Source organism: Sus scrofa, chromosome 13 (assembly GCF_054392235.1).
Source record: "Sus scrofa isolate SSC_HxYL_T2T_F1_AM1 chromosome 13, Sscrofa_HxYL_maternal_Yorkshire_Landrace_v2.0, whole genome shotgun sequence".
In the NCBI taxonomy this organism is placed as follows: domain Eukaryota; kingdom Metazoa; phylum Chordata; class Mammalia; order Artiodactyla; family Suidae; genus Sus; species Sus scrofa.
The window spans coordinates 91,915,368-91,943,123 of NC_139395.1; the positions used below are offsets into that span (position 1 = coordinate 91,915,368).

At 41.5% G+C, this 27,756-nt stretch overlaps 2 protein-coding genes across 3 annotated transcripts in view; one reads left to right on the forward strand and one right to left on the reverse strand.

Annotated features, from left to right (window-relative positions):
• MSL2 (MSL complex subunit 2) overlaps positions 1 to 14,664 on the reverse strand; it is a 33,849-nt gene extending 19,185 nt beyond the window's left edge. For both annotated transcript variants that reach the window (XM_021069488.2, XM_001927762.8), the window contains exon 1: positions 13,279 to 14,664. Coding sequence is in view for 1 of the 2 variants with exons in the window: in XM_001927762.8 (XP_001927797.3) it covers positions 13,279 to 13,420 (142 nt within the window). In the remaining variant the exon portion in view is untranslated. The remainder of the gene's footprint in view (positions 1 to 13,278) is intronic.
• The window catches only part of IL20RB (interleukin 20 receptor subunit beta), a 991,209-nt gene that overhangs the window by 181,249 nt on the left and 782,204 nt on the right, over positions 1 to 27,756 (forward strand). The gene's annotated exons all lie outside the window — the stretch shown is intronic.

Genomic DNA, 27,756 nt, shown 5'->3' on the forward strand with positions numbered 1-27,756 from the left:
GGCCTCGCTCAGTGAGTTAAGGACCCGGCACTGCTTCGGGCTGGGACACAGGTCAAAGATGTGGCTCAGACTGGATCTTGCCATGACTATGGTGTAAGCCTCAGATGCAGCTCCAATTCAACCCCTAGCCTGGGAACTTTCATATGCTACAGTTGCAGCTGTGGGGGGGGGGGAAGGAGATGTAGCTAAGTATAACTACAGAATTGTATTTTACTTATTTTTGTATGTATGTATATATATATTTTAGGGCCACACCCATAGCACATGGGGGTTCCCAGGCCAGGGGGGTGAATCAGGGCTGTAGCTGCTGGCCTAAGCTGCAGCCGTAGCCACAAGTACACCATATCCAAGCCACGTTTGCAACCTACACAGCTCAAGGCAATGCTGGATCCTTAACCCACTGAGTGAGGCCAGAGATCAAACCTGTGTCCTCATGGATACTAGTCATATTAGTTTCTGCTGAGCCACAATTGGAACTTAAAGAATTGTATTTTAAATTATCACAGCAGCTAGTAAGTTTTGTATGAAACACAGGTTTAAGATATAATCTGATTCTGCTTTCAGACAAAATGTAATAATCAGATTTACTTTCCCAAATGAAAAACTGGACCAAAAAACCAATGGCTTTCAGATTTATTACGCAACAGACACCTCAGAACAGTGATCTACAACTGCCCCACCTTACTGTCTAGAGAAAAGTTTCAGGCCACAGCACAACGAAGGAGAATCAAAGTGAAGCCCATTGGTCTCCTTGAGTTAAGAAGACAGAGTTGGGGAGTTCCCATCGTGGCGCAGTGGTTAACGAATCCGACTAGGAACCATGAGGTTGCGGGTTCGGTCCCTGCCCTTGCTCAGTGGGTTAACGATCCGGCGTTGCCGTGAGCTGTGGTGTAGGTTGCAGATGCGGCTCGGATCCCGCGTTGCTGTGGCTCTGGCATAGGCTGGTGGCTACAGCTCCGATTCAACCCCTGGCCTGGGAACCTCCATATGCCACGGGAGCGGCCCAAGAAATAGCAACAAAAGACAAAAAAAAAAAAAAAAAAAAAAAAAAAAAAAGAAGACAGAGTTGGGAGGGCAAGGCAGCTGGACTTCTCAGGGTAGAGTACTGGACTTCTCTGTGCAAAGGTGAGACAGATGCAGAGAGAAAAAGCACCTTACTTATAGCAGGTCCCTTTCAAGTCTTCAGCTTAGTACTGACTGATTAGTACATACGTATGAGGAAATTACCCCAGGATGGAGAAAGAACCCCTCCAAAAGGAACAAAAAGAACAGTCCCTATAACTCAGAGACAGCAAAACAATTCCTATTCCCACCACCTAGTGTAAGAAACCTCATAATTCACAAGGCATCAGATAGACAAACACAAGGTTCTTGCCTCTGTAGTATAGAAAAACTAGCCCCAAAGGCTGCTTTGGCCCTTTCTAAGACAAGCTTTAAAAGAACCCTAGCTGTGGCACAGTGGGTTAAGAATTCAGAATTGTCCCTGCAGCAGCATGGGTTCACTCCCTGGCCAGGCACAGTGGGTTGGGGATCTGGCACTGCCACAGCTATGGCAAAAGTTGAAGCTGCACCTCAGATTCAGTCCCTGGTCCAGGAACTTCCAGATGCCATGCATGTGGCCAAAAGAGAAAAAAAAAAAAAAAAAAGGATCAAATCATGTACAAGTGACTTAACCTCATCCCAAGAACAAAGCTTAGGAATATTTATAGTATGAAAACACCCACTCACAAGGTAAAATTTTACCAACAAGGAACAATTCACAATATCTGACATCCAATCAAAATTAACTAGGTATGCAAAAAAGCAGAAATATGACCCATGAAAAGAAGAAAAATCAAAGAGCAACAAACTAGAAATGACAGGATTCCAGCAAAACATTAAAAATTAACTGTATTACATAATTATTACATTATGTATTATAACTATATTCCACATGTTCAGAATTGTTTGATGCACCTAAAAACAGAATTTCAAAATATATGAAACAAAAGGTGATAGAAACTCCAGACAGAAACTGACAAATTCACAGTTAGATTTCAACATCTCTCAAAAATTGACAAAATAGAAAATCAGTAATGATAGAGAAGATCTAAACACCATCAATCAACTTATGAAAATGTTTTAACTGACCAGAAACATTGTGACCCCAATAACTTTTCTAACTGCCAAACAAAACAAAGCAAACCTGAATCTTATCCCGACAAGGTGTCACAAAATAATTCAAGACACCAGCATTTGAATTCTGGTTCAAAATAGTGTCTACAGTACAAGAGACCTCACAAAATCCTCTGTTACTGAGAATTATAAATCCAAATGCCTATAAAGGCAAGTAGGTAGTTTAAAAAAAGAGTGACAAAGGTTGGGTTGGACCAAGGGAAAACTGGAGAGAGAATACCTCCAACCCCCCTAAAAGGAGAAACCACCTTCTCAACTACGCCAATGACATCATGCCATGAGAAAATATAAACCCACCATTGTTAGACCTTACAATTTACCAGAAGGTGCCTAAAATATGGATTTTTATGTGTTTTCAAGATTTAAAAACACTGACCACCAATTTAGTAAATTTTTAACCAAGCTAAAAAAAAAAAAAATGTCTGAGAGCCAAATTCAAAACCACATCTCTGCATTAGTCCAGCAACCTCATCTTAACAAGTGAAATGAAGAGAAATTAAATAATTTGTCTAGGTCATCAAGACAGATAATTCTACCTGATCACATCTAAAATACTGTGTATGTGGACACAAAAATCCACACTTGTAGAGGAAATTGAAACCAGGATGCGGAGTTCCCGTCGTGGCGCAGTGGTTAACGAACCCGACTAGGAACCATGAGGTTGCGGGTTCGGTCCCTGCCCTTGCTCAGTGGGTTAACGATCCGGCGTTGCCGTGAGCTGTGGTGTAGGTTGCAGACGCGGCTCGGATCCCGCGTTGCTGTGGCTCTGACGTAGGCCGGTGGCTACAGCTCCGATTAGACCCCTAGCCTGGGAACCTCCATATGCTGCGGAAGCGGCCCAAAGAAATAGCAAAAAAAAAAGACAAAAAAAAAAAAAAAAAAAAAAGAAACCAGGATGCTTCCAGGATAGATAACTTAGCAATGCTTATCTCCTCAGGAAAGACGTGAAAACTGTACTCCAACAGTTGAAGGGTACAATTTTATCAAAGGCTTTCTGAATTGCTCCAGAGGATAAGAAAAAAACCAATGGGAGACTTACAGAGACAGAACTTGGGCAAAATGAAAGCTCTTTACAAAAAGTTGTCACACAATGATAGCACTATTTTGTAGAGTAAAATTTGGCTCCCTACCCCAGAGGTATTCAAGAAAAAGATTGGATGAACTTTCAAGACTATTACATAAAGGATTATCTGATGTGAAGAAATGGCTGTACAATTTATGGTCCTTTCTGCCCAAAGCTTTATAAACTCTCATCATGAAGAATATCCTAGTAATATCTTGTAAAATTATGTAAAAACTGAGCTGGCAAGCTCAATGATACCACAAAGGATCCCTGAGACAACCCACAGTTTCTGCTGGATAGAATATGACAGTCATATCCCATGTCATATCTTAAATAACTCAGTCACAGGATGGACAGCCAACTGATTTAACTGTTAAGGGAAATCAGAAATTCATCACAAGGATGCCTGAATTGGAATGCTCCCTTCTAATTCTAGAATTCCATATTACATGTGGTTAGAGCCCAATATTTCTGAACAGCAGGCAGAGATTTAAACTTCAAGGGGATGCATTTAGCAGGATTAGGAGGAGGTCAAAAACCCTTAGACTATACCCCAAACCACCCACCTCCACTTTCGGTTTGCCTTCAACTGTCGCATAAAGAATTTTTAAAATTATTCGACTTTGGAGGTCCGATCATTGTGGCTCAGCAGGTTAAGAACCCTACACAGTTTCCGTGAGGATGCAGGTTCAATCTCTGGCTTTGCTTAGTAGGTTTAGGATCCAGCATTGCCACAAGAATACGTAAGTTATTTACAAATTCAAGGACAGATAACATTTTAAGTGCACATTTTCTGTGGATTATAAAAACAAAAACGGACAAATGCTAACTGCCAAATTAAAGTCAACACACAGAAAATACACTACCTATAAAACTAGATAAAAACAACTTGAGAAAGTCATATATTCCAAATCTTCAGATTCAAGGTTTCCGAACAGAAAGGCAATGAAATGAATGAAAATAATTCTACTAAAATATTAAGGAGTCAGAACAAGAAAAAAATTGAGGAAAATGGCCAGATAACAATAATTAAGGTGGAAAAAAAAGTATCTAAATTAGTTTCCTGACATGGGTACCAAAGAAAAAAGTGAAAAGACAGAGTAACAGAAATTAAATGGATAAGAAGAAAAGTAAAAAATGATAGACACGGAGAAAAACCTAAGAGAAATTAGAACAATGATTCTGAAATATCATCTTTTAAAATAAAAGATAAAATTTAGAAAGTTACATCAAAACTCAAGAAAATAAATGTAATTATTAACACATAAAAGTAACCAAGTTGACTCCAAAGGAAGTATACATGGAGAGAAGCTAATAAAATAAGCCATTAACCAATTAATGATGGCATGCCATCAATGCAATGAAAACAGAGGGTGCAAAGAAAGGAGGATTGGATGCTCAAATTTAAGAAAATGAAAACCACAACCCCAAGACTCAGAAAATACATTTTCTTTTAGTGTATCAAACAGTATATAAGCTTATTTTAAAATCTAAGTTCCCAGGAAAGGGCACAAAATTAAAATTTTTAGATTTTAACCCTTCCTAAACATGTATCTAATAGTATCTCATCACTAATCCCAACTCCCAGGCACTGGAGTTATTCAACACTGTCTCATCCTCCTCTTCATTCTCCTCAGGCCCACACTTTATCCTAAATCCTCCTATCTTAACTACAACTTTTCCCAAGCACGTGACCTCTCCAAAATTCAATACCAAAATGCTAAATCCCTGAAGAACTTTTTCTTTTTTTTCTTGGTCTTTTTGCCATTTCTTGGGCCGCTCCTTGGCATATGGAGGTTCCCAGCCTAGGGGTCTAATCGGAACTGTAGCCCCTGGCCTCTGTCAGAGACACAGCAACTCGGGATTCGAGCCACTTTTGCAACCTACACCACAGCTCAGGGCAATGCCGGATCCTTAACCCACTGAATGAACACGGCCAGGGACCGAACCCCCAACCTCATGGTTCTTAGTCGGATTCATTAACCACTGAGCCACAACGGGAACTCCTGAAGAACTTTTTTTTTTTAACGGCCATACCCATGACCTATGGAAATTCCTGGGCCAAGGACTGAATCTGAGTTGTGGCTGCCACAATGTGAGATCCTTTAACCCACTGTGTCAGGCGGGGGATTCAAACCCAAGTCACTGCAACTGGATTCTTAACCCACTGTTGACACGATGGGAACACCTCTTAAAAACATTTTAATTGGGCTGTTCGTACATTATTTCAAACCATCCTATCTAAATTCATCATGTCTTTCCAAAATCAATGTCCTTCCAGACTTCATTTATGAGTTACCTTTTGAACCCTTCAATTTTTCCCATGCATTTGTATTAAAATGCCAGGCGTTATCAGTTCTTCAAGACAATTCAGTACTTTTTATCAAGCATACACCATATGAAAGCACCACACTAGACATGTTTATAAGGGCAGGAAGTATGTCTTTTAATCTATTTAGTGAAATACACCTTACCAAAAACAAAGTATGATTCAGTACATTTCAAAGAGCTAAAAAAGTTATAAGGACAAAATTTCCCCTTTCTATCATCTTACGTTGCTCCCTTTTCAATCCCACCACTACTCAGATCTCATCTGTTTTCCTTCCTAATTGGGTTTCACCTTACTCCAATAATCAATCCTACACTGATCCCAAAATTAATCTTTTATATGAGTTTTAATCACATCACTCTCCTACTTAAAATACTTATCAAACACACAGTGATTTGCAAATCACCCTCCCCATATCAAGATGGGTTAAAATGCAGATTACAGGGTCTTGTCCACAGATTCCAATTCTATCAGTATGATGTGATAATTAGAAACCTGAATTTTAACAATCCCTTTAGATGAGTTTGATTTAGGTGGCCTACAGAGCACATTTCTTAAAAAGAACAGGTATACAAGGTAAATGTCAAATTCCTTACCCTGGCGTCAAGGTTCCCTGCACAAAAGGCCTCTTAAGTTACCATTCATTATAGGACATGTGTGTGCTCTCCTACAAGGAGATTACAGATAAACTTGATTTTCTGCACCCTAAACAAGCTGAATGTTCTCTCCCTCAAAGCCTTCCTGAAAATGTCCAGTAATTTCACCATTCCTCTTGCCCCAGCTCAAGCCCCATAATTCCTAGACCTCATCAGACTAAAACAATTTCTCCAGCCTAATTCTACATTACTGTACTGTTTGCCCTGGACTTTTCTTTTTCTGGTCTTTTTAGTGCCACACACAGGGCATAGGAAGGTTCCCAGGCTAGGGGTCCAATCAGAGCTGTAGCCACTGGCGTACACCACAGCCACAGCAATTTGGCATCCAAGCCACGTCTGAGACCTACACTACAGCTCACAGCAATGCTGGACCCTTAACCCACTGAGCGAGGCCAGGGATTGAGCCTGGCTCCCTCATGGATACTAGTCAGATTCATTTCCAATAAGCCACGACAGGAACTCCAGCCTGAACCGTTATTTAAACTGGCATTATTAACTTCTCAGTTGGTTTTATCATATGACAAAGAACTGTGGATCAACCTCTTTTCTTCTCAGTATCCAGAACAATGCATATAGGGAGTCCCTTCCCTAAGACAATTTCACTGTACATAAACATGCCCAATTAGAAACTAATATTTTAGAACTAATACTAAATTGGGAAATTGTAGGAGTTTCCATCATGGCTCAGTGGTTAACAAATCCGACTAGGAACCATGAGGTTGCGGGTTCAACCCGGCGCTGCAGTGAGCTGTGGTGTAGGCTGCAGTCTCGGCTCGGATCCCACGTTGCTGTGACTCTGGCATACGCCAGGGGCTACAGCTCCGATTAGACCCCTAGCCTGGGAACCTCCATATGCCTCAGGAGTGGCCCTAAAAAAGGCAAAAAGACAAAAACAAATAAATAAATAATTTGGGAAATTGTAAAAAGGAACTTTCTTAGAAAAAGAAACCAGTTAAATAAATACACCTGAAATTTAAAAAAAATGAATCTACCAAGGTATATTACTGAATACTGTTCTTCCTTTCCAACCTAATAGACAAATGTTCCCTAAAGAATTCTTCCCAGACAGAACAAATTAAGTCCCCCAAAAACCTGGTAAACCAAATTCTGCTGTAACCTCAATCAGGGCTGCCCAAATTTTGAACCCAACAGCTATTCAAAAACAAGTACCTGGAGGGAAAAATTCACTGTTAATTTCCAAAATTTTTACATGTGCAATAAAGTTAACTTAAAAGTATCCTATTATGACGCTTGAAATATGATATAATGTAAATACCTCTAACACAGCACTTAGCCAATAACCGCTGTTTTACCTGTCTTCCCAGTAACACTGAACAACATAGTGGGTAGGGACCATGTGACTTAATTCACCTTTTTATGACAGCACTGAGACATTAAAGGTGATTAATACAGATATTACTAACAAAATAATAGATTTTCAAGATAAAAAATAGTAGTGATTCACCAAAGATGATATACAAATAGCCAATAAGCATAAACAAAGATAACCAACATCACTAATCATCAGAAGATGAAAATCAAAACCACAATGAGATATCACTTCACACTCCCGAAAATAGCTACCTTCAAAAAAAAAAAAAAAAACTTCTGTCACTGGGACTATAAAATGATGCAACCATTACAGAAAGCAATATGGAGTTCCTCAAAAAATAAAAATAGAAATACCTCATGATCTGGCCATCCTACTCCTGGGTATGTATCCAAAAGAATTGAAAGCAGGGTCTCAAAGTTGTTTACACACCCATGTTCTCAACAACACTATTCACAGTAGCCAAGTGGAAGCAACTCGAATGTCCAATGTTGGATGAAAGGATAAATTAAGCATGGCATATACACACGAGCAAACAGTATTCAGCCTTAAAAAGGAAAAAATTCTGTCACATGCTACAACATGGATGAAGCTTTCTGAACACATTATGTATGCTAAATGAAATAAGCCAGCTAACAAAATGACAAATACTGTATGATTCCACTTAAGTGAGGCATCTAAAGTAGTCAAATTCATTGAGATAGAAAGTAGAATGGGATCTGGCGTGCAGCACAGGTCAAAACTGCAGCTTGGGTCTGATCCCTGGCCCAGGAATTCCATATGCCTTTGGGTGGTCAAAAAAGAAAAAACAAATAAATGAAAGACATGTAGTTTAAAACAAGTCACTCCAGGAGTTCCTGTGTGGCCTAGCAGGTTAAGTATCCGGCGTTGTCAATGTAGTGGCTCAGGTTCGACCCCTGCCCCAGACACTTGTATATGCTGCAGCCACAGCAAAAAAAAAAAAAGTCACTCCAAGCTATATGTTCAAATTTCATTTTAGAAAACCCTTGCTATTTATAAGTTGTTTGCTCAATCAAAAACAAAGTATTTCTGTTAAAAGAATCAGAACTCCAAAACTGGAAGAGATTCTTAAGATCATCTACTGCACTAATTCCACTATGGGTTCACAAAGAATGCCAAAATGAGAAAAATAAGGAAAATGAAAGTAGTCTTTCATAAAGCTAAACCTATCTAATTTTAGGGCATATACTTTATTCTAAGAGCATACTCTTCCTACTTTAAACCTTGCTCTTTTTAATGGTAATTTCATCCATTCAACAATACTTGCTGAGCCAACCAATAACCAATAACAGGGCTACAATGGTGAAGAAGACCAGCAAGACTCTTGCCCTCAGGGAACCACCTACCTAGTAGTGGAACGTGACAGTAACAGTAGTAAGAAAAAAAATAATAAGGTTTGTTTTTTAAATCCTCAACATGCAAAATAAAATCTAGGTCAGCCTAGGTTAGTGGGAAACACTAATCTCCTGCCCCTTACTATTTTGCAAATGAGAAACTGGATATCCAGAAGTTCCACAACTATTCAATAGAAGCCAAAACCACTTTGTTTCTAGAATCTAGAATCCAAAACACCAGGAAAATGTCCATGTCCTTGAAGAGAGATTTGACCATGATTAATTCACAAGACTCCAAAAATCTCAGTAATATTTTTCCACTTAACACGTCCTTTCAGGGAGTTCCCATCATGGCTCAGCCATGGTTCGTGGTAATGAACCCAACTAGTATACATGAGGACCCAGGTTCAATCCCTGGCCTCGCTCAGTGGGTTAAGGATCCAGCGTTGCTGTGTGGTGTAGGTCACCACTGACCAGGCTGAGATCCCTTGTTGCAGTAGCCGTGGCATAGGCCGGCAAGTACAGCACATGGAAGTTCAACCCCTAGCCTAGGAAATTCCATATGCCTCACCTGCAGCCCTAAAAAGCAAAAAAAAAAAAAAAAAAAAAAAACCCAAAACACACAACATGTCCTTCCAGGAGTTCCCATGTGGCTCAGGCATTGGTGTCACTGCACTGTAATTGCAACAACGTGGGTCACTTCTATGGTGCAAGTTTGATTCCTAGACCAGGAACTTCCACTTGCCATGGGCAAGGCCAAAAAAATAAAAATAAAAAATAAAAAGGTAGAAGGGGCAAGGAAAGAAAGAAAAGAAAAAAAAAAAAGTCCTTCCAGTTCTAACAGGATTTGATTCTACATATCAAACTTGTTATATCAGCGTTCCCACTGTGGCTCAGTGGGTTAAGAACCCAACATAGTGTTCATGAGAATGTGGGTTCAATCCCTAGCCTTGCTCAGTGGGTTAAGTATCCAGCACTGCTGCATGCTGTGGCAGAGGTAGGTCACAGATGCAGCCTGAATCCCATGTTGCTGTGGCTGTGACGTAGGTCGGAGGCTGCAGCTCCAATTCAACCCCTAGCCCAAGGAACTTCCATATGCCGCAAGTATGGCCATAAAAAAGAAAATGAAAAAAAAAAAATTGTTAGATCAGTTGAGGACTCAAAAGTTTAACGAAAACTTAAAAATCCCTAGGGCAGAATTTATCAAGTCTCATGCCAAGGAAAGAAAATTCATTCTACATACTTCCCCATAAATAATAAAGCTAAATCCAGTATTTACAACTAGGGGAAAGAACTGATATAGAAATAAAAAGAAAGAGAATGATACCTTCTTGTTCCATGTCTCTGCGCCTTGAATAACTCTGTGGAGCAATAGCTATCCCATTCACTAGAAACTTCAGAAAGTTTAAATACACAAAGCAATTGAAAAATAAACAGTGATAATCAGCTAATTAACATTTCAAAGAACGATTTAAAAAAAAAAACCCTGTAATTCCAGTGAGTAATCTAGGTTTGACAATATTTGATCTGACAATTCAATCTCTTCTCTCACCACACCCCCACCTTTCTCTAGCTCTGCACAAGGGTGGGATATTAGGCACAAGATATGTGCCAGACAGCAAGTCCATAGACTTGCCCTCATGGGTTTAAAAGGCTTCTCCTCACTTAAAAATAAACTTACATATAACACAAATTTGGAAAAACAAACTTAGAGAAAGTATAATTATCCCCTTTTGTAGGTTAAAAACTTAAAGTTAACTTGCCTAAACAGTAAGTATAAGAGTCAAAATTTGTACCTAACTGCAAAGTTTACAGATCTTTGATTTCCCCCCCCCTCACCTTCTCACTTTCTTCTGAGTTCTATCATAAACACCTTCATAAAAGCCACTGGATAGAAGAGGATAAGGCAGAAGAAACACAAAAATGTACCAAAAAACAGTATTTTCCCTAAGATATAAGAATGTATTATAAAAACTGCACCGAGAGAATTATAAGCACCTATGACAAGAACAAAGAATTCACTGAAGAGGGAGGGAGTTGATGAGTTAAGACTATACAGAAAAGGAACATATTTTAGGCAGAAGGAACTTCAGAGAGCAAAGGTGGGAAAAACAGAAGGAAGACATAGGGCATGTATGTTTGAAAAGACAAAAACATCAAACTGACCGAAGCTAAGAAATTATGTAAGAGGGCAGTTGAACACAAAGCTGAAAATATAGGATTGGGTCAGACAATGGAGAACCTTCTGAAACAAACTCCCTTTTAACAGTACCAAGATAAAATTAAACTTATGAAATAAGACTGCACATACCCTATACTAACTGGAATGAAGTTACGCTTTTCAGCTAAGAAAAACAGTCTAAGTCATAGTATCTGATACAAAGATGAAAAATGTTGGATGTAAATTCAAATTAACTGATTTTTTTCCATCTCTTGATAACCACAGACTTAGGTCCAAAGAGATGAAGAGAAAAAAATCTTGAATCTGTATCCATATTGCTGAAATGTTATGCCAGCTACACAATTATATGAGAATTAAAGCCCACGAATCTTCCCCATAGGATGGAGGAGGAGGAAAACTTGAAAAAGAAATTACAAAGCTCCAACGTCAGAAAATCTTTGAGTTGTCAAGATTGGTTTAAAAAAAAAAAAGCTACAGATGGACCCTCTCATGTTGCTTTTTCCTTAATGCCATTTCTTAAAATCCACGTTAAAATCTCAGAAAATGTTTAATTAGACAACTGTCCTGAAAATATTTCTAAGAAAATTCCAAGCATCTACACTATTCAAATTTCCCTCTTAAGAGAGGGAGAGTCTTAGAGAGCAAAAGTCCCATTTACCTAGTAAAAAGGACACCTACCAAATCTAGGGTTACCTGAATAATGACATCATTCTCTAAATTCTACCAGGCCAGGTTGGACTGGTAGCAATCCCCCCAAAACAAAAGTTTGTGTAGAAGAGCTCCATCTCCTCATTCCACAAACTAGTAAAAGCTATGAAGATATAAAAAAAGCACCCCATTTAAAAAAAAAAAAAAAGTGAGAGTTGGGTGGGGAAGTACGTAGAAACCACACAAATTCTTACTTACATTTATAAAATATAAGAGGAAAGGAAACTTTTTATCTAACCCAAAGCTCTCATTTTGCACATTAAGAAACTGAAGCCCAAGGCAGTTAAGTGATTTACCCAGAGCTACTGCTTCTCTATAAATGTGTTAAGTGTCCCTTACCAGTCACAGCAGCACTTTATCCCATTCTACCACAGTTAATTAAATGTTTATGAGATTAAGTACCTAGTATACCACAAAAAACAAAAACAAAAAAAACACATACACACTATTCACCTCTTGGGCACTCCCTCAGTGCCTGCGCCTGGGAGTTATACAGAAAACACTGAATGAATCGCAAACAAATACTATTCCTCCCCTCAGCCACTACAGTGGCAAAACCTCTAAGATAAAATTAAAGACTTAATGACTGAAATTCTCAAGTTCTGACTAAACAAGTGAGTGGATCAACAAAATCTTAAAAATTCTGGCGAAATAAGAACATCAAGTATTACTGCCTATTTTTTTTTTTTGCCAGTTGCCCTTCTCTTTACATTAACGTTTCCAGTGTATTATTATGCATACACTGTTACTTACCGCAATAATAATCACGTTATCATTACTGACACACTGATTATAGACAATTGAGCATAAAAATATCTTGTCCAGCACAAAGTAATATATCTTCAACAAAAACACCTAAAATAACTTTCTACCAAGCCACAAATAATAAAACCACAAAGGAATATAATGCTGTAAAAATCTCACCAACTAAAAAACAGTCAGTACCATCGGTCTGCCCTGGATCACTATTTACCGTCCAACTGTCAAAGCACCTGAAGAACCAAGGGGAGAAAGTTCCGCACCGAGTTCACCGGCTGTGGGTGCGCCAGACCATACCATCACCCACACATTTCAAGTTTGGGGAAATGCAAACACGCCACATGTACATGTTTAAACCCAGTTAAACCAAGGTAGATATTAAGTCAGCTCCTGTATCCAAAGCTTTATAAAAAAGGCAGCAACATGCATACACATTTCACCTCATTTAAAAAAAAAAAAAAAAACCACTATCAGAAATGATGAAGAATTGACCCAAGGCGAATTAAACAGTTTTGAACATTGAGACCACTGTACAGAGGATTCTGTCTTTCTGAAATTCTGGGCAAAAGTCCTTTGGCGTGTTTCAGAACTAATGACCGTACACTACCACACAAACAACAAAAACTTAATACAAACCACCCGTAAAACCGTTCCCGTTACCGTTGCCCAGAGGGTTTTTCTAAAACGAGCATGGAAAAGGGAACAATAAAAAACGTCTCACCGCAAACACAGCACGAGAGGGACTGTCGGAAGTAAGGCAAGAGCCTGTTAATCTCTGTAAACGCCTTGGGGTCTCCGGGGTCGTAGTTGAGCACTAGGCGGCTCGCGGAAATGTAGAGAGCAGTAGCATTCACGGGGTTCATTGCAGACACTTCGACACCGCTGGCTCCCGGTTGAAAAGAAATTCCGGATCCAACTTTCTAAGCAGCCAGGGAACAATGGCGAATTTGCTACAATTCGGAGGAAATCAGAGCAGAAGCACTGGCCAAAGTAGTAACCAAAATCCGTACAAGTTTGTGGAGTTGAAGCAATCCTCCCACACATGGGGGCCTTGGCGCCCCTCCTCCGTCCCTGAGACTTGCAGATCGAAAAAGAAAAAAAAAGCGAAAAACGAGCCTTCGAGTTTGTCCCGGGCAGCCGCGGTACGTAGAATGCGGCGGTTTGGGCGCTCGGGCCGGGACTCGGCGCTCAGTCTAGCCCCGCGGCTCGGCGGGCGGCCTGAGCTCGAGCGACATCTCGGAACGCGGAGGCACCTCCTTCTAGTCGAGTTGGGCGGGCGCGGGAGCAGGCCCCGGCCCGGGCCGAGGGGCGGGCACGCTTCTCACGGGCTGCTGGGCCCTTTACTCCATCACAACGGCCGGCGCGGAGGCAGCGGCGACGGCAAGGACGGCACAGGCGACGGCTTCTTCGATCTAGTGCACCGGGCCGCCGCGGCGGCCCACGTTGCTGCTGCGGCTGGCTGAGGCCACCGCCGCTCTCTCCATATCGGACGCGGGGACCGGACTGCGCCTGGCTCTCCGCCTCGGCGGTTACAGCCCGGCTGTTCCCTGAGGTGGCGAAGCGGGCAGGAGAGGCCCCCGCCCGACAGGGGAGGGCCGGGAGGAAGTGCGCGGGCCGCCTGCGGCGGGAGGGGGCGGGGAGCAGGCCCAGCCGGGCCGCTGCGGCGCCCCTCGCTCCTTAGTCGCTCACTCCGAGGTCACCAGGCGCAAGCGCCGCCCCCTCACTGCCCGGCCATCTTCTCCCCGCCGCACACACGGACGCTTCCTCCGCCAAGCACCACAGCCGCCGCCGCCGCCGCCCACGGTGCCCGCCCGGCCGCGGCCGAGGAGAGCGCTCACAGCGCCAGGCCCCGCCGCCGCCCAGCGCACACAGCAAGGCCCCGCCGCAGGCCCCTCCCCCCGTGCCTCGCCGGCCTCACCCCGACTCCACGCGCCAGTCTAACTCGGTAGGGCCCGGGTTGCTGTGGCCTTAATGGATCCCGCGGGCTGTGCGGTGCCTCAGGCCCTACCGGCGACGACGACCGTTACCCCAACGGGCAAAGCCACTGTCATCCCCGAGACTCCCCCGCCGCCGTCGTCGCTAGCGCCCGCACGCATGCGCAGACCACACTCTCACCCCTCCCCCGCCCTTTCCTTTCCCTTCGCTTCCCTTTTCCCCTGCTTCTCCTCTAAGAGCCCCCTCCACACCCTCCTAGAGCTACCGGCTCGCTGGGCGCATGCGCACTCCACTACCCAGCTCCACCGCCCTTCGCCCTTACGCGTGCGCTTTGACCGCCCACCCAGAAAACCGGATAAACACATCAGTCCGCTCAGGCCAGCCCCTCCCCGCCGCCAACCCACCCTGAGCTCACTGCGCATGTCTGGCTCTCCACTTACGGCTGGCAGTACAGAGCATGCTCTCCACGAGCTGCCTGCGCTCTCCGCCCCTCCCCCATGCGCTCTCAAATTCCCTCTTAAGCATGTGGGCTGTGGCGAAACATTCGTTAGTTGACCCATCCTTCCCCACTGTGGGCTGCAGGCTTCCCGCACTACACTGCTTCCACGGTGTCCGCCAACGCAGAGGCCCGGCTGGATCATGCCATGTGGCGCTCCGCCCTGACCCAACGCGGCCTCTCCTCGCCCCGGCTGACCGCGCTGTGAGGAGAAAGCCCCGCACCGCCCCAAGCCCCGCCCTCGCGGCCTTTCTCCTGGAACCACGCTTCCCGACTGCCGAAAGGGCGCTGCAGCTCGCCAACACTCGCCCGGCCCAGGAGGGAGGCGGCGGTTGACGTGGCTGTGCGCCCAGAGGGCGCTTGGGCGGCGTTGGCCGGGTTGGGGCCGCGGCCCGGGTCGACGGCAGCCTGAGGCCTCTAAGGCCCAGACAGGCGGTCTGAAGTGACGGGGCGCAGACCCACCTCCTTCGCCTGCCGGTCAGTAGCGGGCTCTTTCCGCGGCCTCTGAGCCTTGGAGCCAGACGGACGCGGGCGGTCCAATTTAAAAAGAAAACGAACCTCTGTTTTAGCTCCTTTAACATAGCTGGGCCCTCTCTGTGAAGAGATTTCTTGAAGAACCATGGTGCTGCTTTAGAACCCAAATTCTTGAACGTATTATCTGTTTTAAACAAGCTTTGGCTCATGTTTTTGCAGGAGACCAAGGACACTGAGAAATTAATAAACAAAAGCCTAACTTAACGCCTGATTACCCTCCCCTCCAAAAGAACAAACCCTTCTTTAAAAATAGAAACAGCGTAGGAACCATTATCTCTGGATCCACCAGAACTCTTCAACATAGCATTTCTTGGACGTAGTAAATGCTCTATACCTGTTGGCAAAGCGAGGTTTACGACGTGCGCAAATCTTTTGTGGCACAAATACATGTTAGTTTTTGAGGCTTGCCACTTAAAAATGCAGTTAAGGTATAAGAGAACCAACCCGTATAACCTTCGACAGATAATTTGAGAGCAGGTTTATTTTCTTTACAAGTCTTAGCATATTATCAGGATGTCGGTATTAAGCAAAAATTAATCTATTTTCCTAATTTCGTAAAGTAGAAATTAAAGTTGTGTGAAATATATTTGGTTGTCTTGTATCTAAAAAATGACAGTCTATAAAACGCACTTTTTTTTTAAAGCTTCATCTTGCTTTTTTTAAGTAAACGATCTTTGCAAAGCGCACCTTCAAATAAGACTGTTCAAATATACAGTTCTATTTTTATTCCAGACTTTTAAGTTCTTCTAGAACACACAGGTTGTCCTTCCCCAGAGACCAACACGGAGAGTTAAATAATCAGCACTGTTTCCATTCAGACAGTATAAATTAGCAGTTACCCTAGGCAAGTGATTATTTGCAGGGCCTTAACCTTGCTGATTTTCTCATGAATGGATTTTTTTTTTTAGTCTCTTGGGATGTGCACATCAAATTAAGATTAATTCTATTGATGGTTTGTGTGTATATGTGTGTGCGAGAGAATTAAACCAGTTGCTTTTTAGCTTCTGAAATTGGGTTGCATCTGATGATAGCCTATGGCACTTAGAGGCAAAGCATCTCCACACAGAAATATATTCCCTATCTAAAAACTATTTGCTTGCTTGAGGTTTGTCTAAAAAGAAAATAAATGAACTGTTTACACAAAATAAAGTGCTTGGGTCAAATATTTAGGAGAAATCATGTATAATCCTCTAAACTATCAACTTAAGGTAATTTTTTTATATCTTAGATTTAATTATCATTTGGAAGTAATAGTGTTAGGGTTGCCAGATCTAACAAAAATACAGGATGTCAGTTTAAAAACTTTAATAAACTTTTTATTTTAGAACAATTTAGAATTTACAGAATTATTGCACTGATAGTACAGACAGTTCTCGTCTATTCCATTCCCAATTTTCCCTATTAACATCTTACATTAGCATGGTACATTTGTCGCAATTAATGAACCAATAGTAATGCATTATTATGAACTAAAATCCATATTTTACTCATATTTCTTCACTTTTTCCCTAATGTCTTTTCCTGATCCAGAATCCCATCCAGGATACCACATCACATTTAGCCATAGCTCCTTAGGTCCCTCCTGGCACCCAGTTAAGTTTTCATTTCAGACAAAAAATACCTATTTCCTTCTTATTACCCGTATTTCCTACCCAGTTTGAATTATAGCTCCCCTTTTCCATCCTCCAAGATTTCCAAGTGCTTACCTCTTTCATTGCACTTATTCTACTCTGTGGTTTGAGCCCTGTCTTCTCCTTATTATACTATAACTGTTCCAAGGTCAGAGTTTCTCCCCCTTTGCCTTTTATCATCATTGCCTTGCATAGGATCTGACATGTAACAGGTACTCAGTAATTGCTAAAATAATGATGAATTACCAGAAATGCAATAATGTAAGTAAACACCGCAGTACAATGTGAAGTGAATAATAGGCACAGACAAATGTTTGTGTCTCCCTGGGGAAAAATGTAAAATGTCTTACAAATTTTAAGACAGTTTTAACTTCAGCTTGATCAATGGCAATTCTAAGATCCTTAATAAAACCAGAAGTGTGGATTGATTTGAAACACTCAGAATAATCATTCAACAAGTATTTATTGATTGTACTCTAGCACGTTGGGGACAATAAATTAAATGCAGAAGTAGTTACACTTTCAAAGAACAAGGATCAGGCTGGCAGTTAGTCAGAGTGATCTTCTGAAGGGTTAAGCCCTTTACAACATTGTGAAAGAGTTGTTTGCCTTCCTACCTCTTCCTCTTTCACCCTCCTTCCTCTGCTCCCTCCTTCTTCCTCCAAAATCTCTCTAATGTTCTCTCTCCCGCATCCCCAGACTGCCCTTATAGAAAGGAGCCCAGGAGTTCCCATTGTGGCTCACAGGTTATGAACCTAACTAGTATCCATGAGGATGCAGTTTCCATCAAAGGCCTCCTTCAGGGAGTTAAGGATCTGGCGTTGCGATGAGCTTCGGTGTAGGTCACAGGCACAGCTCAGTTCTGGCATTGCTGTGGCTGTGGAGTAGGCCCACAGCTGCAGCTCCAATTCAACCCCTAGCCTTGGAACTTCCATATGCTGCAGGTGCAGGCCTAAAAAGAAAAGAAAAGGAAAAAAAAAAAAAAGGACCCAAGAGAGTTCTCTTTCATTCTCTCTGCCATTTGTGATGTGAGGCAATAAGAAGTCTGCCATCCTCAGCCCAGAAGAGGGCCCTCACCAGATAACCATGGTGGCCTCTGATCTCACACTTTTTCACCATCCAGAGCTGTAGAAATAAATATTTGCTCTTTAAGCTGCTCAGTCTCAGTTTGTGGCATTGTATTATAGCAGCTCAAGCTCACTAAGACATAACTCCTACCAAATTTTAACAAGGGCTTAATCTACTGCCGTTCTGGAAAGAAATCTGTCCGATTAACCTCAATCTATGGAAAGTGATAATAGCTTAATCTAAACTCACAACAAATCTTCAAAGACTAGCTAGAACAAATACCTCTTTACAAAGACCAGTAAACCAGATGAAATTAAAGCAAGGCCTAATCCAAACCAGTCCTGTTCTTTGCTGACTACTCCTCTCTGATTGTTACTAAACCATCTTCTATCTCCTGCTCTTTAACTGTGATCTTCTCTCCTCCTCAAAAGGAATGCCTGAAGAGAGTCATATCCCTTTGCATTTCAATTCCTGTTGATATTTTTCCAATGCCTTTTTTTCAAATCAATACATACACCCATTCATTTCATAGAGAAACATTTATTTAGTAAATCCAGTACCTATTTATTTTATATGTCAAATATTAAAATTGCCTTCAGCTTCTTCATCCCCAACTCTAGCCTAAACAAAGCAGCTGCTTTATTGGTCATCTGCCTAGCACAGTGCCAGACACATATTAAGGTACCCAACTAAATGTTACTGTTTTTATTCCTTAAGACATTTTCAACACTACTCAAATGCCTATTAAATTTGCCCATTCATTTACGTAACCAACATTTATTGCCAGTTATATGCCAGGCATTCAGAATACAAAAATGAATAATTCAACAGTTTCAAGCCCTCAAAGAGTTCACAGTCTAGTTGGGGCAGCAGCTATGTACACAGCTAATTTATAATTCAGAGTGGTAAGGATTTAGGAATGCACTTGATGCAAATGTAAATATCTTAGCAGATATTTCTGTTCCACTATAGGCTAAACAAGCTTGTGACTTTCCTGGGAAAAATAACTACAATTATTCATAGCATTGTTTCTAAGAGAAAATGTGTTCTGCATTCCAGTCAATTTAAAATTGAATTTTTGGAACACAGCCTGCTTGTCCCTGGGAGCTGTCTTATTTTGCCATTATCTAAGATCCCCATCTGTCTTAGGACAATTTATATCTCTTTACAACTCCCACCTGTTCCATATGGCCTATGGTACTACCTGAAGGTTGCAGATCCCAGGGCCATCGACTTACTCAGCATAGTTCAACACTGCATGACTGAGACAGTCCTCTGGTCAAGCAGTTTGAATCAAGAAGGAAGGACTAAAAGAGACTTAGTCCTAAATTTGACTGTTCAAAATTTTACTATTAGAGAAGGCAGTGAGAAAAGTTCATCAAGAGAGTGATGAGAGTTTGGAATTGCTGTTACGTGAAATGAGAGAGGGAGGACTGGAGAAGCGATTGCAGAGATGGTTTCCAAAAGGGTATCTCTTGGATAAAATAGTATCTAAATACACACTCCTGGACAATAAAGGTTTAAAAGATGGATTTTAAACCATGAAAGGCCCTAAGGAGCCAAAGCAATTTGGAGAAAGAAGAATAAAGGTAGAGGCATTACATGTCCTGATTTCAAGCTATAATATAAAGCTATAGTCATCAAGACAGTATGGTACTAGCATAAAAACAGACAAGGAGTTCCTGCTATGGCACAGCAGGTAGAGAATCCAATTGCAGCAGCTAGGGTTGCTGTGAAGTTGTAGGTTTGATCCTCAGCCTGGCGCAGTGGGTTAAAGGATCCAGCGTTCCCATCATAGCTGAGGCTTGAATTCAATCCCTGGCCCAGGAACTTCCATATGCCACAGGTATGGCAAAAAAAAAAAAAAAAAAAAAAAAAATTAAAAAAGCAGGGAGTCCTGCTGTGGTGCAATGGGATCAGCGGCATTTTGGGAGCAGTGGGACACAGGTTCTATCCCTGGCCCAACATAGTAGGTTAAAGATCTGGCATTGCCACAGCTGTGGCCTAGGTCACAACTACAACTTGGATTTGATCCATGGCCTGTGAACTCCATATGCTGCAAGGTGGACAAAAAACAAAACAAGCCAAAAAAACAAAAAAACAGACAAATAGACCAATGGAATAGAATCGAGAGCCAAGAAATAAAGACAATCAACAATCGACAAGGGTGCCAAGAATACTCAATGGAGAAAAGACAAGTCTCTTCAATAAATGATGCTGAGGGGTCCCTCATGGCTCAGCAAGTGAAGATCTGGCATTATTACTGCTGCAGCTCTGGGTACAACTGTGGTGCAGGTTTGATCCCTGGCCTGGTGACTTCCACATGCCATGGGTGCAGCCAAAAACAAAACAGAACAAAACAAAACAAAAAAACTGGAGTTCCTGCTGTGGCAAAGCAGGTCAAGGGTACAGCTATGGCGCAGGTCACAACTGCAGCTCAGATTCTATCCCTGGCTGGGGAACTTCCATATGCCATGAGTGCGATGGAAAAAGGAAAAAGGAAAAAAAAAAGGACCAAGAGGAACATTTTTAAACCACCTCACATCTATTAGAATGGCCATAATCAAAAAGAGGAGAGATAGCAAATGTTAGTGTGGATGCACACATTTTAAAACTTCTTAAAGCCCTCTGTATTTAAAATAATTAAATTTCTCCCTTTTTTAAGCAACAGCAACCAAAAAAAAAAAACACACAAAAACAAAACTTTCCTATGGATATGGAAAGAAAGGGAAGCTTGGAGCACTGTTGGTGGGATTCTAAATTTGTACAGCACTGTGGAAAACAGTATGGAGGATCCTCAAAAAATTAAAAATAGAACTAACATATGATCCAGCAATCCCACTTCTGGGAATATATCCAAAGGAAATGAAAACACTAACTCAAAAAGATAACTGCACCTCCATGTTCAGTGCAGCATTATTTACAGTAGTCAAGATATGGAAACAATCAAAATGTCCAACCATGGGTAAATGGATAAAAAAAAAAAACAAAATTTAAGAGTTCCCATTGTGGCTCAGCAGAAACAAATTTGACTAGCATCCATGAGGACGCAGGTTCGATCCCTGATCTCACTCAGTGGGTTAAGGATCTGGCGTTGCCCTGAGCTATGGTGCAGGTGGAGGACGCCACTCGGATCCCAAGTTTCTGTGGCTGTGGTGTAGGCCAGCAGCTGCAGCTCTGAGTGGACCCCTAGCCTGGAAAATCACATAGGCTGAGGGTGTGGCCCTAAAAAGAAGAAAAAAAAAAAAAACACAAGGAAACTCTACCATTTGAAAGACCATGAGGGCATTATGCGAAGCGAAATAAGTGAGAGAAAGACAAATACTGCATGATTTCATAAATATGTGGAATCTAAACAAACAAACAAAAAAAAAACTCATGGAAAAAGAGACCAGACTTATGGTTAATAGAGGTGGAGAGCATGGGAGGGTATTGGAAAAAGGTGATCAAAATGCACAAACTTTCAGTTATAAGATAAATAAGTACTAGGGATGTTATATACAATATGATGACTATAGCTAACGGTAATGTATAATAAATTAAAAAATTGTTGAAAGGGTAAATATTAAGATTTCTCATCACAAAGAAAAAATATTTTTTTTCTTCATTTTCTTCTTCTTTCATCTGTATGCGAAGATGAATGATAGCTGAACCCATTTCATACTATATTTAGGGGGGGATGGTTTCTTTTCTTTTAATTTTTTTGGCCACAATATGCAGTGACCTAATGTGGGATCACAGTTCCCAGACCAGGAACCAAACCTGGGCCACAGGAGTGAAAATGCCAAATCAGGGAACACCCACTATATATGTAAATCAAATGATCATGCTGTATACTTTAAATTTATACAGTGATATATGTCAATTATTTCTTAGCAAAAACAGAAAAGCATGGTATTTGCAATTCAAAGACAGACTCCAGGCTAAGAATGAAGATGTCTAACCTGAAATTGAACAAACTGGACTTTGTGAGACAAACTGTCCTTGTTACTCTGGAGCTTTGGGAGATAGCATGGATTAATAGTATTGATATGAACAAATCTTTATTCCAATACTTACTCTATAGATTTGGGAAGAATATTCAAGCTCTTTGAGCCTTAGTTTTCTCATCTGTAAAATGGGGATAAAAATACTTCCATTGAAGGGCTGCCATGGAGAGTCATATATCAACAAATAAGTTTCTAACACATGTACTGTGGGTACACAGATGAAAAAGTCAATCTCAAGGAGTTTCAGTCTACCAGCTAAGACAGAAATGAAAAATCATTTATAATGCAATGAGACAATACTTCAATTTGGTACTATAAAAACATGAGACGAGACACCTAACCAGATGTCAAACTCAAAAACATAAAGGAAGTGCTATAAAAATTGACCTGAAGGATAAGGAGGAGAAATGGGGGAAGGGCAGAAAGAGTTTCTAGACAGAAGGAAGGCCAAGAGGAAGAAGCTTAGATATTTGGGAAACTTCATGTAGTTGCATAAGGCTAAAGCACAAAGTACAAGAGGAAAAGGCATGAGATATGAAGAACTTTATGGGTAAGACATCCTCAGAGTAAAGGGACATTACAGAAAATAGTTTTCAGGAAGGGATGCAGGATTAGAAGCTGAGAGACCAATTAAGAATTTTATTGGGGGGAGTTCCCGTCGTGGCGCAGTGGTTAACGAATCCGACTAGGAACCATGAGGTTGCCGGTTCGGTCCCTGCCCTTGCTCAGTGGGTTAAGGATCCGGCGTTGCCGTGAGCTGTGATGTAGGTTGCAGACGCGGCTCGGGTCCCGCGTTGCTGTGGCCCTGGTGTAGGTCAGTGGCTACAGCTCCGATTAGACCCCTAGCCTAGGAACCTCCATATGCCGAAGGAGCGGCCCAAGAAATAGCAAAAAAGACAAAAAAAAAAAAAAAAAAAAGAATTTTATTGGGGAGTTCCCATTGTGGCTCAGCAGGAACAAATCCGACTAGGAACCATGAGGTTGTGGGTTCAATCCCTGGCCTCACTCAGTGCGTTAAGGATCTGGCATTGCTGTGAGCTGTGGTGTAGGCCAGCAGCTGTAGCTTCGATTAAACCCCTAGCTTGGGAAACTCCATATACTGAGGATGCAGCCCTAAAAAGCAAAGCAAAAAAAAAGAATGTATTGGATGGAATGTCCGGGAGGCTTAGCCAGTTAAGGATCTGGCATTGTTACTGCTGTGACTCTGGTCACTGTTATGGCACAGGTTCAGTCCCTGACCCCAGGAACTTCTGCATGCTGTGGGCATGGCCAAAAAAACAAACAAAAAATAATATTTTATGACACATGAAATTCAAATTTCAGTGTCTATAAATGGTGGAATGTGAGAATGAGGAACAGTTGTAAGTGATATCCACGTTCCCTTATTTTTGCAAAAATAGTAAAAAATACTTACATGGCCTTACTACATAATGAGCACTGATCTAAGTTGTTTAAATATATTAATTTATTAATCTGTTCAAAACCCTATGAGGTAGGTAATATATTTTTTTCCCACACCTGCAGAAGTTTCTGGGCCAGGGATCGAACTCACACCACAGCTATTGCAATGGTGCTGGATGCTTAACCCACTAAGCCACTCAAGAACTCAATGTACTGGAGTTCCTCATGTGGCTCAGTGGTTAACGAATCTGACTAGGAACCATGAGGTTGCACGTTCGATCCCTGGCCTTGCTCAATGGGTTAAGGATCCGGTGTTGCTGTGAGCTGCGGTGTAGGTCGCAGACTAGGCTTGGATCCTGCGTTGCTGTGGCTCTGGTGTGGGCTGGCGGCTATAGCTCTGATTCGACCCCTAGCCTGGGAACCTCCATATGCCACAGGAGTGGCCCTAGAAAAGACAAAAAAAGGAAAAAAAAAAAAAAAAGAACTCAATGTACTGTAGTTATCCTCATTTTACATATAAGGAAGCTGAGGTACAGAGATCTAGCAATTTGTTCAAGGCCACACAACTAATATGAGGCAAGAATTGAATCAAAGCAGTCTAGTTTCACAGTCTCTTCTCTCAACACTCTTCTATAAATTCAGAATGGGGAACTCAGCAGGAAAAATAGATTTGGATGGAAATGATGAATGCAGATTTTGGAGATACAGAATTTAAAGTGATTGTGGAACACGCAAAAGAGATGTCCAGTTGGCAGTTGGATAAATGATTCTGGTGCTCGGGGAAGAGAAGGGAGAGATGTAGATCATAGATAGAGACTTGGGAATCATTTGGCAAGAACGATCATGGGAGAGATAGAGATTGCCCAGGAGAAGTAAGAAGAAAAAAAGCTAAGAATGAAACCCTGAGGACCACCAATATTTAAACAATTGCCTGCCAATTCTTAGCAGAAGACGTTTGCTGTTCTTTAAGGAAAAATCAAGATCTCCCTCTTCTCCACATCAAAATATTCCATAATTCCCCATCTTTCATTCTTCCCTTCTGTTTCTGGCTTCCTCTAGGACCTTGCTCCATGCTTTTGCCAAGGCTTACTTCAGCTTTCTATTCCTCATTGCTATATTTCTCAGTTCTGTTGAGCTATGCCATATGCTTCAAAACCCCTCTTTTAGACCACATTTTCTTTCTCTTCCTTTAATCTGTCAAACTTTCAGTAGAATTCAACCTTATTTAATTTCCTCATTAACCATTAATTTCATCTCTTGAAGTCAGATTTCTGCCTCCACCATTCTATTGAAACTATATTCTTCGAAACCACAGAGGGTCCCTATTGTTTGATTTATTTATTGATTGATCGCTACCTTCACCAATGCTATGTTAAATTTACTTTCTTCTCCTTGTATTACATCTTGAATAAATTCCATAACTTCTGATTAATAAAGTCCAGTCTAGTTTAGAACTTTGAATCAGGAGTACATTTGGCTGAAATCACAGAAAACCTAAAATAATAATGCTTAAGCAACATAGAAATTTATTTCTTTCATGTTAAAAGAAAAGTCCAGAGGCAGGCCATGCACGGTTGGCATTGCAGTTTCACTTCATCAGGGACTCGGGCTCTGTCTTGATATTCCTTCCAAGTACATCTACCTTTAAGATTATCTTTTAGTCTAAGACGGCTACTGAAGCGTCAGCATTTCAGACAATAGGAAGGAGGAAAAGAAAACAAAAGGGTCTACTTCCCAACTGAAGCAGAGCCTTTAAAGCAATCTCCACTTTTAAGCAGCCCATGTCACACTTCCTTTACATTTCTTTGGCCATAACTTAGTCCCTTTACCATGCTCAATTGGAAGGGTGTCTGGAAATACATTCTTTTAGTAGGTGCATGGACATGCCAAGTAAAATGGAAGTTCTACTGTTAAGGAAGAAGAATAGACTTTGGATGACAACTAGCAGTTTCTACCACAAACTATAAACTCAAAATGTTTTCAAATCTCATCTCTTCCTCTCCCTCCACTCCTCAAGCGCTCTCTCTCCTCTGGTGTGTTGGTATAAATAGGAGAGGAAGAGGGACAAGGGCAGTAGTAGGTTTGCACTAGGAAGGGGCAACTCTGGTGAAGCCTCTCCTCCTGTCAGGTAGAGGGGCCCAAAGAACCAAGGATTCTAAGAAACGGCCAAGGGACAGCAGTTGGTAATAGAGATTGGATGTTTGGGTTGAGGTGAACATGTTAGGATCCTTGAAGGATGAGAAGAGTCAAGGTAAGAAGAGAAGGGAGGTGGGCCAGGAGCCATAGTTGGGAGACCAACTCTGCCTATGAAGCCACATTCTGGTATGAAACTCCAAGGACTTCAAAAATTCTAAATTATTATTATTTTTTTGGCCGCACCCACGGCATATAAAAATTCCCAAGCTCGGGTTCAAACCCACACCACAGCAATGACCTAAGCCCCCACAGTGACAACTCTAGATCCTTAACCCAATGCACCACAAGGGAATTCCTCAAAAATTCTAAAGTTTAACCTGGTCTTCCATGTCGTCTAATAAACACGTTTGTCAAAGTAGGAAGATGAAACACATTTTATGTAGAAGTTTGATTTATAACTTGGCAATATTTAGCCAGGTGGTATGTAAGCTGCCATTTGAACGCTTGCCCTGGGCTCTGCAAATGATTGGAGTGGGTCTGGACAGATATCTGCTCAACTGGGAAGGACTGCAGTTCTTGCCCTAATGGTTGCCACTGCTTCTCTGGCTAACCTTAATTGGTAACTGAAGTTCTGACTGGCAGGCCTCCAAGTGCAAGGTCTCTCTTGGGTACATGTTTGCATTTTTCACGACTAGTTCTGGGTGTCCACTCACATTTGCCCTCACATGAGAGAATACCTCTGGGTTGGCCCCTTATAGAGACTCTTCATTTTACACTCCTAGGACTTTATCCCCAAGCCTCCTGTTGGTAGAACCCTCTTGCCAGGTGATAGCTCCCTTAGTGGGGCACTGCCAAAACAGTTCAATCCTGGCTACTGTCCTTGGGGTCCATCTAACAGGAAATAATCATTCTTGCTATGAAAAATGGTGAGAATTCAGACTACTCCATAGGCTACCCTCAAATCCTATTCAATATCTCTCTTCAGTTCCTTTCTCTTTGCTTCCATCAAGTCAAGAATATGTTTAACCAGGAAATCAGCCTCTCTTTCCCACATACTCCATCTCCAAAGGCACTTGGTGGTGGGAGTAGAGGAGAAGCATGGCTTTCCTCGGAGGGGAATGAACACCTCTTGCCATAAACGCACAACCTCAATCCTGGTCTCTGACTCTTTACTTCTTCCCTCTTTTCCTATGAACTAGGAAGAGAGAGAGGGTTGGGGTGGTATCTGATAGTAGCAAAACTGGTTTTGTTACTTTAGTCCTGAGGAAGATGGCTAAAACGTTTGAGATCCTTTGCTTCATTATCTTTAGCTCTGGGCCCTAAGCCCCAATTCTGCAACTATTTAATGATATCAATGTACTTTACTAAATCTTATTTTCCTTGACTTCTCTGGAAAATAATTTTATCATTCATGACATCTTTCTTCTGAAAACCTTCTTTCTCCATTGTTCTACAATTTTGTACTGTCCAAGTTTTCCTATGTCTGGGTAATCTCTTTCTCATTTGTGGATTATTTCCTTCTGTTTCAATTTGATGTTAAAGATATCCCTAAATCGAAACCAGCTATTTATATCTCTCACTTATTAGATGGTAAGTTTTTTGAGGACTTTAAGTATTAGTTCATTTATTTTTGAATGAATGCATGAGTGTTTGAATGAATGAATTCAGGCCTTGGTTATTAGCTCTTTTTATTTCATACCCCTGCTCTGGCCACTCATCTGGTCTAATGGATTAAGTGATCCCTTCTTCTTGAATAACTATTACATCAGTGTCTCTACTTTGACATTTCTTCTGAGCTTCAGAGCCATTATCTCTAGCTTCCTGCTTTCATCTTCACCTAGGTATTCTACCGTCACTTTAGAATGTATACATCCAAAACTGAACACATCATCAGTCCCCCAACATCCAGATTTCACATTGACAACGTTCTCTTTCTCTAAATCTTATAACCTTGGAGTTACCACTTTTACCACTTCCCCCAACAAGTCTTATAAATAACACTTTTTCTT